The sequence below is a fragment of the Mustela lutreola genome, chromosome 3, assembly GCF_030435805.1.
Source record: "Mustela lutreola isolate mMusLut2 chromosome 3, mMusLut2.pri, whole genome shotgun sequence".
NCBI lineage: Eukaryota > Metazoa > Chordata > Mammalia > Carnivora > Mustelidae > Mustela > Mustela lutreola.
This window is the reverse complement of record NC_081292.1, coordinates 131,444,379-131,460,977: the sequence shown is the minus strand read 5'-3', so window position 1 is coordinate 131,460,977 and position 16,599 is coordinate 131,444,379. Positions and strand designations below refer to the sequence as shown.

Genomic DNA, 16,599 nt, shown 5'->3' with positions numbered 1-16,599 from the left:
CTTTGTTCATGAGCTCATTGGGCAGCGACAGGGGTGGTTGAGGAGACAGACTGTGTGGTATTCACAGAACAGGTTATCCTATCTATATTAATGTAAAAATCGTCTTCTACTGAGGTGATCCTTTGTGGAGCATTCACACAGGACACAAATATCTTCAGATTCTTAGACCATTCAAAGGGATCTAGCCACATACCTTTCCCCAGACCTCCTTGTCACTAATTTTTCAGTTATGTTCCTCCCAAGTTTCTAATTATCCAGCCAACCTATGGGCCACAGCCCATGGATCAGTATATCTCTTCTGGCCATTTCTCCTCCCAATAAAAATAAACAACACTGATTCAAAGTTTGTACACTGGGAGGATTTCCTTTCATCACTCTCCTTGAGGGATGTCCCTCAAGCAGTGATGCTGCACTTTCCACTTTGGGTGGTGACTGCATATAGTGAAGAACTATCTGGAAACTACACCTGACTTTTTTCCTCCTCTATCATTGGTCACTTGCCTAGTGTTGTGGTTCAGATCATTCTTTTCCCACCCTTTATAAACTTGCAGCTAAGGAATGTCAGTGCTAACACACAGCTAGGAACAGTAATCAAAACAAAATAATCTGCACTTCACTACTCCTTTTACTCTGTGTGAGGAGAGCACAGTCTTTACTCAAATATCACCTTCTCAATGAGGAGACACACCTTCTATGAGGGACACACCCTGAGTTGACCCCCATTTAGTCTTTACTTGAATGTGGATAGAAGCCGTGATTTGTTTCTAACTGATAAAATAGGGGGAAAAAAACTCCATTAATTAGGTTGCTTTATATAGATTGTGTTATATAAGATTCAGTCTCAGGGGTGCCTGTGTGGCTCAGTGGTTAAGTGTCTGCCTTCAACGCAGGTCATGATCCCAGAGTCCTGGGATTGAGCCCCACGTTGGGCTCCCTGCTCAATGGGAAGCCTGCTTCTCCCTCTCTCACTTTCCCTGCTTGTGTTCTGTCCCTCACTGTCTCTGTCCCTGTCAAATAAATAAACAAAATCTTAAAAAAAATAAAAATTAAAAAGACTCAGTCTCAGCAGAATGGAGACTCTTCCTTGCTGATGGTGAAGAACTGCCATATTGTAAGATAGCTTGTGAGTGGGTCACGGGGCAAGAAGCTCCTGGCAGCTCCAGTTGCTGAGAATGGCTGTGGCTGCCAGGTTATAGGAAGCCGGGGCTCTCTATCCTACCACCACAGGAAATGGATTCTACCAACAACTTCCAGGAGTTTGGGAGATTATTTTTTCCAAGACAAGCCTGCAGATGAGAATGCAGCCTGGCCAACACCTTGATTGAGCAAAGCCTACTGACCTACAGAAGCTGTGAAATAATAAATCTGTGCTATTTTAAGCCACTAAGTTTATGGTCATTGTTAAACAGAAACAGAAAAGTCAGCTAATAGAAATCCTTCCCTCATCACTGTGTTGTAAGTTAGTATCTCTCCCCTTGCTACATGAACTCTGTTTAACTTTGTTTCTCCCACCGAATTTTCACTGTGTCCTGAAGTATACAACTAACTTATTTATATATGTCTTAGTATGTCTTTTTCAACTCTCATAAACATTTCAAGAAACAAACAGGCTTTTTTTCTTCTGTCACAGATGTATCGACTGTGCTTAGAATAACAGCTGACACGTAGTGTACACTCAATTAATACTTGCTGAGAGATAAATGGTTATATGCCTCGCAGCCAAGTCAGCCCAACCTAAAAGCACAGCTTGAAAACCATAGAGCGGCATAAATATAGGAGATAAATCATAAGAAATGTTCCAGGAAATCATGATTCCAGTCCTGGTTCTACCATGCGATTCTGGACTAGTCTCTAAAATCTGCTCAGCTTCAGTTTTGCTTTCTCTAAATACAGATCATAATTTTCACCATGTTTGTTTATATGTTTATTTTCAGACCCAAGCAAAGTAACATATGCAATATTGCTTAATAAATTTTAAGGAACAATATCAATTCTAGATGAAATATGGGTGGCTAATATGTATATAAAAATAGTCCAGCTTCCCTAGGAAACAAAAGAATTATAGGGAAAACACTAAAGATATATTATTTGTTGCCTATTAATTAAATGAATTAAGAGTGATGCTACCCAATATTGGATATGATGTATACTCTTATATACAATTTAGAGGAGTACAAAAATAGTTTAAAGTTGGGAAGAGCAGCTTAGAAAACCTCAAAAAGTGCAAATGCATATCTTTTATTCCAACAGTTTTGTTTGTGGGAACCGATTTTTGGATGCAATTAGACAAGTGTACAAAATATGAGTATATTCATGGAAGTTTGGTTTGCAATCATAAAACAGTGTAATTTACTTAAATGCCAAGCACAAAATGATGAGTTATCTAAATAGTTCTCTCTTCCTCTCTCTCTTTTTCTATCACTTTTTCTCACATTGTTTAAAATTTTTTTTTAATTAACATATAATGTATTATTAGCCCCAGGGGTACAGGTCTGTGAATCGCCAGGTTTACACACTTCACAGCACTCACATTGTTTAAAGTTTTGCCAGTCTCTGAAAACACCACCACTAACTTGAGGCCAGAATCATAACTTTCCCACCCATCCAATTCCATGAGTTTCCTGAGACCATATCTGAGGATCAATGACCTGTGTTGTCCTTACAACATTTTGGTTCTTTATAGACGAATAGAAGTAAATCAGTGAAAAGTAGACTAAACCCTCTGAGATAGTATTACCAAAAGATATTGATTCTGTTTTTCTCTATTTGTATATTTCCAAAACATAGAATCATATGCCAGTGTACATTGTAATTTGTTTTATAATGCTGGGGCTAGACCATATCTTCCCACAAATTCTTTTTAATATTCTTCTAATTTTCTAATTCTTACTGTCTGTCATCTCTGTCCTGACATTTATCACTAAGAATTTCTTTTGAGTGACTTTCAATAAATTGTTCAGGGAACTTTTGAAATAGCGTTGATATTTCTATAAGTCTCACAGGTATTATCTTGTATATTTCTTTGTATGAACTTGAACTTAAGTTTTCTTTCCAGCTGGCATTCTCAAAAGCATTTACTCAGTTTCTATTATTTACCTTTCAAAATTACTGTACAAGATAGAAAATATGATATAAGAGTTTATTTTTGCTATAGGAAAATCCAAGAAAGTTATCAAGGCTGATAAATTCTAGCCTAAAACTAACCAAAGTATTTGGCCTATAAGCCCTGTGGCTAGACCATCAATGTTAGGCAAGCTCGTTTATCTTGATATCACATCACTGAGATAAGAGAATTATTTGTCCACAGAAGGAGACTGACATCAGTAGGGACACTTGAATGTAGTTTGGTGTATCTTGACAACCTCTATAAGACTAAAGCAACATTTACATTCTAAATATACACAGTTCTCTAAATGCACATCCAGAGTCTGATTCCAGCCATATCAATCACTCACTCACTCACAGTAAACACAATGGTACTGGCATTTGGTAATTGACGGACTCCTTGATCTTTAACTACTATGTCAATAGAAACTGGTTAATTTAAATCATAATGGTTAATCTGAAACAATAGGAAACTCTTGGCATTTCATATACTTGCTTTAGAGAAGCTTGCCTTGGGGCACCTGGGTGGCTCAGTGGGTTAAAGCCTCTGCCTTCCTCTCAGGTCATGATCTCAGAGTTCTTGGGATCTCTGCTCCATGGGGAGCCTGGTTCCCCCCGCCCCTCTCTCTGCCTGCCTCTCTGCCTACTTGTGATCTCTCTCTGTCAAATAAATAAATAAAATCTTAAAAAAAAAAAAGCTTGCCTTATGTCAGAAACATTATATTTTTAATTTACTATCTATATACCTATATGTAATAGAAATTAATTTGTATCCTAGAGATTTTAATAAAAATAGTCCAGTCTAACTTTCTTGTTTGTCATCTGCTGTCTCCCAAAGGATCATGTAGGAAATAAACTATCTCAATTTGTTAAAATATCATTATTTAAAAATAAGAGTTAAAAATCTTCTGAACATTCTTACACTGATATTTCAACTTTTTTTTTTTTTGCTTTATTTCATTTGACACTTTGATTCTTTAAATATTTAGAGAATTGTTTCTATTTTCTTTCAAATTCTCTGTTAGCATCCTCCTCCTAGCACACAAACCCTCTCTTGATTGAATGCCTCTTTCTTGAAATGGCAAGTAGTATTTCTCAGTAAAGGTAATACCCTTTAGGCCACTCAATTATGCACATCATATAAGTCACCAATTCTAGTTTTTTTTTTCCTACTGCAACTGCCATAGAAAAGGTTCTTAGTGTTCCTTACCTAAACTACTATAGTATCCTACCTATGCATCCCCTTATCTTTAAAATTGTTCCACGGCAAAATTTCATGCACACTGATGACAAATGGTTCTTGACAAAATGAAAATCCCATTGTAGCACTGCATTGTTTAAAATCCTTCAGTGTTTCCTCCAGTCACATTTCATAATGTGATAGACAGGTTTGGTTTGGTTAGATATTATAATTCATCAATTCTCATCACTTCTACACACACAATCTTCTTTAACCATACTTCTCTCTTTCTGCATTTTTTTTTTTTTTTGGTATATGCATGCTCCTATTTTCTACATTTACATAAAATTTCCCTGAACTATTATCTCTCCTCCAACATCCAACCCTTCTTCTTCGTGTTTTTTTATATCCTTGAAGATCCAAATCAGATATCACTTTTCCCAGGTAACCTTCTTGGGATTTTTTGGGCACCCCTCTTCTGTCCTTACATTGCACAGTAAAAATACCTAAATCAATGACTGCTGTTATCTCTTCCTGTATTTGTTCTTTTATTTCCAAAAAACACATATACACAAATACTCACATATACTTACACACTCACAGACACATGGACACAAACCATATAAAGATAAAGACATTTTGTTTAATATTTTTCTTAAATCCCAGCCATTTAACAGCTATTTAACAGAGCTAGTGCTCAATAATTATCTTTGAATAAGTCTTGCTTGCTATGACTTCAAAGTTTTAGGAAATGGAGCTGACCAAGATTATGAATACCTAAAATTTAGAGTTAAAACATTTTTGCCCTATTATACTCAAATTCTAGATTTTTTTCATGATCAATATTCTATAGTATTTTAAAATAATTATTCTTTAATCTGGAATAATCTTATGTATATACATATATACACACCTTATATAAATCCGATTAGTTCAAATATTAGAAATTACTTGAAGCTTAAGCTATGGTTCTGTGTAAGTGAAATTAAGTAGATATAATTAAAGATCACCAGGGGTCTGACATTATTTCATCAGTATGACTAACTTTTTTAGAGGCCAGAAATTTCCCAATTTGGAGGATCTAAGTGATTCACATATAAACCAACACTTATTTATTAATCAGGCATTTTATATACCAGGCATTGTTTTAAGCCCCTGGCATATACCAGTGTATATGTATAAGACATTTATTAAGACTTTATTCAATCACTTCATAAAAATGTAATTTGTGTATGCTTTATTATCTTAGAGTCCTACTCAAAGACTCTGACATATCACAAATGCATAACACCATAAGTCTTCATGAGAAAAATAATATTACTTTAATTATTTTTAATAACTATATACTCTATCTCTGGAAGACTATAGTGAAAATATTTGAGGCATGGGACCACTATGGTGTCTCTTAAATCATGCCACAAACATGTCTATTTATCAATTCTATTCAAGTTGACATTCTCTTTTTCTGGCCAAAATGCTTTTAACCTCCCCAAAATGAACTCCTTTATTACAAATGAAAAATATGCCCAGTGTAAAAAGAATTTCTAAAAATCACTATCACTTTTCTTCCCAGATCTTGAATTACTTGGGGAATGTGCTGATGTTTGAAAGGAGAGATTGTTTTAAATTGCATAAATAGAGTTTATATGCCTTATTGATTAACATAAAACATTTATTCTTCTTAGAAAATGTGAAAAGGGCCAGATACCTTTCTAATATGCAGCATATCAAAATGATGAATTTTATGATATATAATTGAAACATACAAGCTAATTAAATTTGTTTGAAAATTAGGAGTTTACAAGGCTCCAACACTTCCACGTGAATTAGGCACAGAATCTTGGCAGAAAAATCAGTAAGCAGAGATGAAAGTTTTCAATTTCAATTTAGCTAAGGCTTAGCTATATCCTTAATATAATGTAATAACATTCTTTGGCATTTTCACAAGCCAAAGATACAAAAAATATTTTTACTAGAAGTGAATTGGCACAAATGTATTTTCCTTAGATGAGGTCAAAGATAATGTACTGGAAAATTCCAAGAATAATAATAATAGTTTTAACATTGCCATAGAGCCAAATACCACTAATCATTTCCATATTTCTTAATAGAGGCTCAAAGAACTGAAACAAAGGGAATTTGCTCGAAATGTAGCATCTAAATCCAGGAAAGATGAAAGAAAACAGGAAAAAGCACTCCAACGCCTGCACAAGCTGGCCGAGCTAAGAAAGGAAACTGTGTGGTGAGTGTGCTATGAAATCTTAAGTTTTCTTAAAGCATAATGACCAAAAAAAAAAAAAAAAGGACATAGGAATAAAGGGCACAATCCTATTTATTTCTGTTCCCAGAATAAGATAGTCACATTTTCATGACTTCCTGTGAGCTGTAGACAGTCATTTGAATTTTATGCAAACAACTGTTTATTGCACATTTCAATAAAAAAAAATTCCTATAATTTTACTTTTAAAAAAAAATAATTTCATGTTACTCTGATATTTGCACTTAGCTGAAAACCATTCTGTTTCTTACTGGAAATTCTAAATACTTGATTGAAGAAGAGAACAGAGCACCATCTCATGACCTTGTTCAAAAAGGAGTTTTAAGAGGAAAAATTTTTTTAAAATGAAAATTTGGGGAACTTTTATTTGAAAGTATCTTCTACAAAAAAAAAAATAAATAAAAGTTAGGAAGACCTTATAAAATTCAGAGTCAAGTCAAAATTAATTTCACTGTGAATAAAGTTACAACTGTTAGAAGTTCAAAACTCTGTTACTTTGACCTGTTTCTAACAGTGAACAGCTATAGTGTTACAATTCAGAATTTATAATTCAGGCCAAGAAACTGTTATAAAAAGGAGATAGCTTTTTAGAGTGTTTTCTCCACCTATCCCAAGACAAGTGATAGAGAATATATTGCCATATCATAACATTCTTTGGGATGTCAAGTTTGGAAAAATCAAAATTTAAATGTATTTTGAATCCTCTGGGAAACTTAAAAACAAACACAACTGCTATTCAATCATACCAATCATTTATTTTTACTCTCTGTGGTAATAAGTGAAAAATTATACAAGTGCAAGTTAATGTTATAGAGAATCATAGGGCCTATGCACTTTAAAGTCCTAAAGTAGCATTCCAATGTAGATGTAAAATTCTAATACATTGAGAAAACTAGAGTTGATAGTAAGATATGCACAAAAAGAAGCAAAACTGGGGCCCCCGGGTGGCTCAGATGGTTAAGCAACTGCTTTCAGCTCAGGTCATGATCCCAGGTCCTGAGATACAGGCTTGCATTGGGCTCCCTGTTCAGTGGGGAGCCTGCTTCTCCTTCTCCCTCTCCCTCTGTTGTCCCCTGCTTGTGCTGTCTTGCTTGTGCTCTCTCTCTCTCTCAAATAAATGAATAAAAACTTTTAAAAAAAGAAAAAAATAAGCAAAACTTCTTATCTAAATTACTTTCTTCAACAATAGTACATATTTCATGGTACACACACACACACACTTTTCCCTTTAATTTGGGGCCTCTAAAGATGTGCAAAGTATAAAACAGTATTTTTTCTTAATATCAAATATGGTAGTGAAACAGCCCATTGTGTTAAAGATTAGGTAAAGAAAATATTCAGCTAAAAAAATTATGGGGCATTTATAACTTTTAAGAAACTAACTTTAATAGAATGGAAAATTCTGCACACCGTGATTCTGTTTCAGTAAAGATGATATTCAGGTAGCCCCTTTTTTATTTGCCAGACAGTATAGTATCTTCTTTGTATTAAGAACCCACTATTTACGGTGTACTGCAATGACAAATAGAAATTATATCTTAAGTAATCATTTGTCCTATACTTACTATATATTATGATATTATTTTTAACTTCAGGGTAATTTTTAAATATTAAGAATAACAAGTCTAAAAAAATTTCTGAAGTTAGTATTATCTCTTAGTTAGTTTTGCACTGCAACATTCTCCTTGGCCTGGGGTAGACTTCAGTAAATACTGGCTGGATTGAATTATTGAACTGAATCCCCAGCCCTTCTGAAGTCATAAGTTTTTAACCTTTGTTCATATTCTCCATATAGTATTAATGATATTAAGTATTGGCAAATTTAAATAATTTTACTTTAGCAATTCTACAATACTCCAAAATACCACTGAAGAGACCATGAGTCTAAAGAAACTTGATCAGGAAGCATGAGTTGAGAGCACAGGAGTGTCCTCGACACAGCTGTTAACGACTGTGAAAGTAACTTCAACACAGCACGACCAAGTTATCCCAAATAGTAACAATAACTAAATGTAGTTGTAGCTCTAAGGAAGGGACCTATGCTATATGAAAGTAATTCTCTTACAAAGATTTTAAAATTTGAAAAAGAAATCTTATAATGACATTTCTAAAATATAAATGTTTGGATATTTTTTTGTCAAAAGTGTCCGATCTAATATATACTTTTCTTTTTGTAGTGCTCCTGGAAGTGGTCCCATGTTCAAGTCAACAACTGTTACTGTGAAAGAAAATTGTAATGAAATTTCCCAAAGAGTTGTTGTGGATGCAGTTAATAACCAGGAAGATTTCAAATATACTTTGATTCATAGTGAAGAGAATACTAAAGATGTTACCGCTGTTGCTGCAGATCCAGAAAGTACAAATATTACAGCAAAAAATAACCAACTTGGGGATCAAGCCCAAGGAATCCACAGACACAAAATTGGCTTTTCTTTTGCATTTCCAAAGAAAGCTTCCGTGAAGCTGGAGTCCTCAGCTGCAGCCTTCTCTGAATACAATGATGATGCCTCTGTGGAAAAAGGATTTAGCAGAAAAAGTAGATTTGTGCCTGGTGCTTGTCATCTTCAACTATCTTCACCAACAGATGTGCTTTTGAGTTCTGAGGAGAAAGCTAACTCTTTTCTTCCACCAGAAGGAATGTGCATTGACAAAGAAACTGCTCGAACTCAAGAGATGAAAGAAGTTTCTAGTGAAAAAGATACATTTTCATTACCTTCATTTTGCCAGTTTCAAATCCCTCTATCTTCTGATGCAGATAATTGCCAAAATTCAGTCCCATTAGCTGATCAAATACCACTGGAAGATATTATTATTAATGAAGACATAACTACGAGTGATAACAGTTCTGAATTGTTAGGAAATAAATCCACAGTTCTTGACTTAGCTAATGATTGCTTATCTTTGCAAGCTACCACAGAAGAAGCTGTTAAGAACAATGATGAGTCTACAGTTGAAGTTGCAAATAAAAATTATGGCCCTGAGATGTTGGCCCCTTCAAATTTTGAAGAGGAAAATATAAGCTTACATAAAAAACCAGATTTATCCAAAAGACCATGTGAGCCCTTTGTACCGGTTCTTAACAAAGATGGATCCACAATCCTTCAGTGGCCATCAGAAATGTTGATTTATACAACTACTCAACCATCAATTTCCTATAGCTGTAATCCTCTCTGTTTTGACTTCAAGGCCACTAAATTAAACAACAATCTATATAAAAATAAGCTGCCCTTAAATGATCTTTCTTTTCAGCAGAAAGGAGAAGACATTTGCAAGAGACCAGTTTCAGAATGCAAGAACACATCTGTTGCAGGACTCATTGATTATGATGTTCGAGGTAGCAGAAATGAATGCCCCCAAGTCACTCTTCCTCCGGTTGATGATACTCTCTTCAATAACTGTAATTCTGGAAAAAATGAGACTATGGGTCTAAGGAATAGAAATATTTCCTGTAGGATCAGAAAAACAAAAAAACACAACTTTACCAAAAATCAAATGAAACAGGATACTCCAGATGAGAAATATAACAAAATAAGGTTGAAAGATACTCATGAACACTGGTTCCATAAAAGTAGAAGGAAGAAAAAAAGAAAAAAATTATGTCAGCATCACCATGGGGAGAAAACCAAAGAATCAGAAATTAGCTTCAAAATGGAATCAGAAAATAGTTACACTGATATAACTAGGAAAAATCTACTGGAAACAATTTCAGAAAAGCACTGTCTAGCTGCAGAGCAATTATTGGACTCACATCAGTTACCTGATAAAAGGCCCAAATCATCATCCATATACATAAGTGACAATGAAGAAATGTGTAAAACCCAGAACACTGAACATAATAGTAATGATGCAATCAGTTCTAAAAATCACGGTACAAAGAACTCGGTTGTTTTAAATGAACAACCCAATCCAACAATGATACATTCTGGGAAACATAATTTAACTTACTCCAGAACTTACTGTAGTTGGAAAGCCAAAATGTCCAGCTGCAGTCAGGATCACAGATGCCTAGTTCTTCAAAACGACATGAGCTGCCTGAGTCAGAACCAGGCTGTTAAAAGAGGTTATAATTCTCTCATTAACGAATCAGAAAGATTCCATCGAAAACGTAGACAACATTCATATTCTTATTCTTCAGATGAAAGCTTAAATCGACAGAATTATTTACCAGAGGAGTTTTGGAGACCACCACGGGCTTCTGCTCCCTGTAGGCCTAAAAGGAAGCGGAGGAGAAAAAGAAGCCGATTCCATACGGGAATGGAAGCTTTTGAACTCAGAGAGAACACCGATTATCCCAGGAAAGGTAATTCTTCCTTAGGTCACCAGGATGAGTTAGTAAGCCAAGACCAAAAAGGGGAAACAAAACCACAAGACAGTGTGAACCCTGGGAAGAACTCAGACCAAACAGATCAAGGAGAAGAGGAGCAAATTTTGCACCCGGGCAGCCCCCTTCCTCCTGAAGCCAGTGGAGGGACTGAGCCTTTAGCGCTGGAAACCACTTCTGGGGCCTCGGCAGACACTTCCCACGAACACGCCACATCTGTCCACGCAGCCAGCGCCCCAACGAAAAAAGAAATGGACAATGCCTTGCTGGAACACAAAGAAAGAAGTGAGGACATAAATATGCAGGAGAAGCCAATTCCTTTCAAGGTGCCTCACCCTGAAAGGAACTTGAGGCAGCCACAACCGAAATCCCATCTGTGCCATTACGAACTGGCGGAGGCCCTCCCGCAAGGAAAGATGAACGAGGCGCCCGCGGAGTGGCTGCGTTTTAATTCGGGAATCCTTCACACACAGCCGCCCTTACCGTTCAAGGAAGCACACGTCAGCGGTCACACCTTTGTAACCACGGAGCAAATCCTGGCTCCCTTAGCTTTACCGGAACAGGCACTTCTGATCCCAATAGAAAACCACGAGAAATTCCGAAATCTGCCCTGCGAGGTCTACCAGCACATCCTCCCGCCCAACATGCTGGCCAACAAGGTCAAATTTACGTTTCCCGCAGCGGCTCTCCCACCCCCTAGCACACCTCTGCAGCCTCTGCCTCTGCAGCAGCCCTTCTGTTCTACCTCTGTAACCACGCTCCACCACGCGGTTCTGCAGCAACACGCGGCCGCCGCGGCCGCCGCCGCAGCCGCCGCGGCCGCGGGGACCTTCAAAGTGCTTCAGCCCCACCAACAGTTTCTGTCCCAAGCTCCGGCTCTCACCAGAACATCCTTACCTCAGATCTCAGTAGGACCGGTCGGACCCCGGCTCTGTCCTGGGAACCAGCCACCTTTTGTTGCTCCTCCTCAGATGCCAATCATCCCAGCTTCGGTTCTTCATCCTAGCCATCTGGCTTTCCCATCTTTACCCCATGCCCTCTTTCCTTCTCTGCTTTCCCCACACCCTACTGTCATCCCACTACAGCCCCTCTTCTAGTCATCGCCATAGGAGGGAGAGAAAATGTTCGTGTGAAAACGATTGCTATGTGCATAAATGCTCATCTAAGTGGATAATTAATTTCCTACTTAAATGGTGGAAATAAACTAGCCAAAATACGGCCTCATTGATATGAAATCATTTACTGTAAGTGTAATGATGCAAATAAATTCTTAAGTTTCTGATATATAATATTATTAAGGCACTGAATAGTTTGCAAACCAATACAATATATGCTGTATATTAAGATGGTGTCTTAAGAGTATGTATAATGTACATAAAATATATTTATAGTACTGTAATTTATGTTGTAAAGTATGCTCCTTGTTTTTTTTTTAACCTTTGTGTATTTGCACCTATTTAATGTTTAGACAAAGCTGATGGCACTACGTTTTGTACCATGTTCCTTGAAAATGTAAATTCAGTGAAATATATCTCTTGCAATAAATTTTTGTTAAGTATTTAAGTAAATCAAACTTTGTTTTAGTTCGTTTTCACTGTCCTGGGAATGTATAGTAACAGTAGGTTTTGGATTTACATTGTTTCTTCTGTACATTGGCATCTCTGAGTCTCAGAGGCTCAACAAATTACCTTTGGAGCTCTATCAATACTTAAACTGTAATACCTTCCTTTGGAATAAGTATAACAGGACCATTTGTTTTTCTGTTTGTTCTAATGTTGCTTATACTCAGAGTTTACTATATTTCTTGAACAACTGGCCCTTTAGATAATAAACCCTGGAAATTATGTTAAAGTAATGTTAGTATTGAGGGGGGGATAACTCAAAAATATGCAAGTACCTAGTATTCTTTCAGGAACTGTGCAACAGCACTAGTAGACAAGAAATAGCAAATAAACAATATGAATTCTTACAACGTTTTTGTATGTCAGAATTCTCGAATGTATTATGTTTATTTTTAATTGATACAGGAAATATATGTATATAGTGATATTGGTATGGATTAAGGAATGGGTTTAATTAATAAATCACTCCCCATATATAACATCTTGGGCAGAATGGCATAAACACAATCTGTATCGGATATACTCTTTAATTGAGAATCTGGAAATGGGAAGGAGAGTAAATAAATAGCCCTTCCTTCTGCAAATCTAGAGAGATGTTTGTATCGTATTTACAAATCACCCAGGAACTGTTAGAAAATTTCCATCACCCTTCCAGAGTCTGCTTTATTCTCAACGACCTCTGCCTGATCATTCACTCAAGAGCTTCTACATGTACTAAAGAATAGAATTATTCAATAGGAAAACTAGGAATGTCACTAGGTTGTTTACTTTCTTGATTATTTGCCATAATAATAATAGATTTCAATGTTTTCCTGAAAAATGGTTGTGAGAGACTGCATATGCCCTTTTTATATTGACCAAGGAGGATACAAATAGTAAGGGAAGCAATTCCATTTCAAATGTTCTGAGAAAACATGTTCTAAAATTGGGAACTAAATTTGGAAAATTTCTTCTTTTGTCATCTTCTCTCATCCCAACATGTTCATCTCTTACCTCCTGTTCTTATTCTTTAAGTCCTTTTTTCTCTGATCTTTTCCTTCTCAGTTTCACTGTAGACATCATTTGCATGTGTGTGCCTCCCATTTTTCTTTCTCCATGTTACCATTCCTTATATTTCTTTCTTCAAAATTCTGTTGCTCTCCTCCATTTCTTTTTGTTAAATGATATGGTCAGGCATGCTTTAACTCTTACGCATAACAGAATATACTTGCTTGCTTATGGTCAAATTATTAGTTAGATGACAGAGATTTCTGAAAAGTTTGAGGAGGTAAGTTGTCGGTTAAAACTATTAAAACAACTTGACAGATAAATGAATTGGTTCTCATGGATATCAACGGCTGGAGAAGAAATGAAGAAGAGTTAAGAATGTCAACATCATTCAGATTCTACATAATTCATCTGAATACTTGATATATTTGATCAGAGATGCTTACACAGTTGGGACATCTGTTATACATTGAGGACTCAGAATGGATATATGATGAGAACCTTGTTATTTATTCTGAAAACATCAACCCCAGAATCAAGTGAGTCAAGCTGATGGAGTGAAAATCAACAATGAGCAAAGCAATCAGGTTAAGTCAGAGTAGACTCAACATGCAATGAGGCGGTCAGGGGACCATTAGGCATGAGCATATTGATGGTAGCAAGAGTCGGGCTTGAGAACAGGCATACACTGGCAGTAGGTTTGGGCCCTGGATGATGGCTTGTTCATAAATTCTGAAGCTGAAATTCCAGTTCCTATCTAGGAATAAATTACTGTACCCTCTCTATGTTGGGAAATTTAAATGATTCCAATACTATCTCTTACACACCATCTCCAATCTGCTAGTTACAAGCATTGCTATAGTATTTGTTATTGTAGAGATGAATGATTTGGAATATAGAATAAATCTGAACATGAAAAGTAACTGTAGCCAAATAAGAAACGGATTCACATTTGATGACAGTAAGGGAACTCATTCTTAACTTCAACTACCATCTCTCTCTTTCATATGTATCTAGCTATTTGGGTATATAGATATAGTTGTATCTCCAAATTCTTTTATGAGTTGAATAGCAATATCAGACTGTCCACAGGATGTCTCAATCTGAATATCTGCCAAGTATTTGAACTCAAAACTCAAACTCAAGATCCTTTATTACAGATACCACTGAAACCTGGCCATAGTCTTGTGTTTCTAAACTCTAAGAATGCCATTATAAAAAACAAAAAACAAACAAACAAAAAAAGGTGTTTTTTCAAAATCCTTTTTTTCAAATCAGAAGCCAGAGTGTCATGCCTACATCAAATCAATCAATGACCCATTTTGGCTCTATTTCCTTACTTTTTTTCTCTCTCAATTTTTTCCTGCCTGTACACTTTGTATCGTTCTAGTCCTAGTAGACCATAAGCTGAGTTGCTTACTTGGTGTTATAAATTAATGTGTCTTTCCTCAATTTCCTGTTCCTACTATCCATCCTGCCCTCTGTTGCCATGGAAACATTTTAAAATGCAAACTTTTGGGGCACGTGGGTGGCTCAGTGGGTTAAGCCACTGCCTTCAGCTCAGGTCATGATCAGGGTCCTGAGATCAAGCCCCGCATCGGGCTCCTTGCTCAGTGGGGAGCCTGCTTCTCTCTCTGCCTCTGCCTGCCTCTCTGCCTGCTTGTGATCTCTGTCTCTCTCTCTCTGTGTCAAATAAATAAATAAAACCTTTAAAAAAAATGCAAACTTTTTATGACACTTCCCTACTTTAAAACGTATTATAAATTTGTAACCATTCTCAATATATACATCAGAGTCTTAAGAATGTCATGGAAAATCTATGGTGAATGAGATGGCCTCCTCTCTATTCTATTTTAATTTACTTAGTTACAATTATTTTTAACTTTGTGTGATCATGTTCTGTTATCCTGAATGCCTTCCTCCCCATACTTATCTTTAGTCAGATAACTGGTAATGTGTCACACTCAACCTGAGTGGAAGTCTCTTTTTGGACTTCTTCCCCAGGTTCCCTCTCTCCCCAGATAAATTAGTTTTCTGTCCTCTAGTGTCACATAACATGCTGTATCCAAATTTTCTTATCAACATTGGGTTGAATATATTACCTTTTTTGTCAAACTCCCTAGATTAAGAGCTCCTTGAGGCAATATAACATGTGGCTCATAAGAAACCGTCAGTTAAAGTTTGCTCTAAGAGAGGGGGAAAATTAGTTAGAAAGAATGTAATTAACCCATGCAGACTATATTACAAAGTTCCAGAACTATTATCCATTTTTACTCCAAAATGATCCAAAATCCATTTAAATGAAAATGTAATTTTCTCCAAAAACTAGAACTTCAAGACACCATTTAGCATGAAGAACTTCCTTTATTTTTTATTTTTTAAAAGATTTTATTTATTAAAAAAATAAGTAAATAAAGATTTTATTGATTTATTTGAGAGAGAGAGAGAGAGCATGAAAGGGAAGTAGGTCAAAGGGAGAAGCAGACTCAGCATGGAGCTGGAAGCCTGATGCGGGACTGACTTATGAACTCCAGGATCATGACCTGAGCCAAAGGCAATGAGCCACCCAGGGGCCTGAAGAACTTCCTTTAAAAGGAGCTATGAAGGGGCGCCTGGGTGGCTCAGTGGGTTAAGCCGCTGCCTTCGGCTCAGGTCATGATCTCACGGTCCTGGGATCGAGTCCCGCATCGGGCTCTCTGCTTGGCAGGGAGCCTGCTTCCTCCTCTCTCTCTCTCTGCCTGCCTCTCCATCTACTTGTGATTTCTCTCTGTCAAATAAATAAATAAAATCTTTAAAAAAAAATAAAAAGGAGCTATGAATCATTTAAAATAGAACTCCATGTTTAATAATCGAAGTATGACTCGAACCCTTATCCCACCCCAGGAGGAAGGCATAAACTTCACTATGTCTATCATCTATCTGTCTGTCTGTCTTTCTTCTTTCACCTTTCTTTTAGTACTTGTCATCAAACATTAGACCTTAGATTTGGGGGATAAATAAATGAATAAAAGTGTCCTATTATTCAGATATTCAAGTCCAGAAAAAAAAAAAAAAAGAGCAAACCTGCAAAATCCTATATTTAGCCATCCAGTTTGCTATCTCATTA

At 36.3% G+C, this 16,599-nt stretch overlaps 1 protein-coding gene across 2 annotated transcripts in view; it reads left to right on the top strand.

Annotated features, from left to right (window-relative positions):
* ZNF804A (zinc finger protein 804A) overlaps positions 1-15,244 on the top strand; it is a 303,211-nt gene extending 287,967 nt beyond the window's left edge. The window contains exons 2-3 of one of the 2 annotated variants that reach the window (XM_059166837.1): positions 6,397-6,527; positions 8,741-15,244. In XM_059166837.1, the coding sequence (XP_059022820.1) occupies positions 8,760-11,981 (3,222 nt within the window). In that variant the 5' untranslated portion in view covers positions 6,397-6,527; positions 8,741-8,759 and the 3' untranslated portion in view covers positions 11,982-15,244. The remainder of the gene's footprint in view (positions 1-6,396; positions 6,528-8,740) is intronic. The other variant, XM_059166835.1, reaches the window with a different exon arrangement.
* Positions 15,245-16,599: the final 1,355 nt, after the last annotated feature.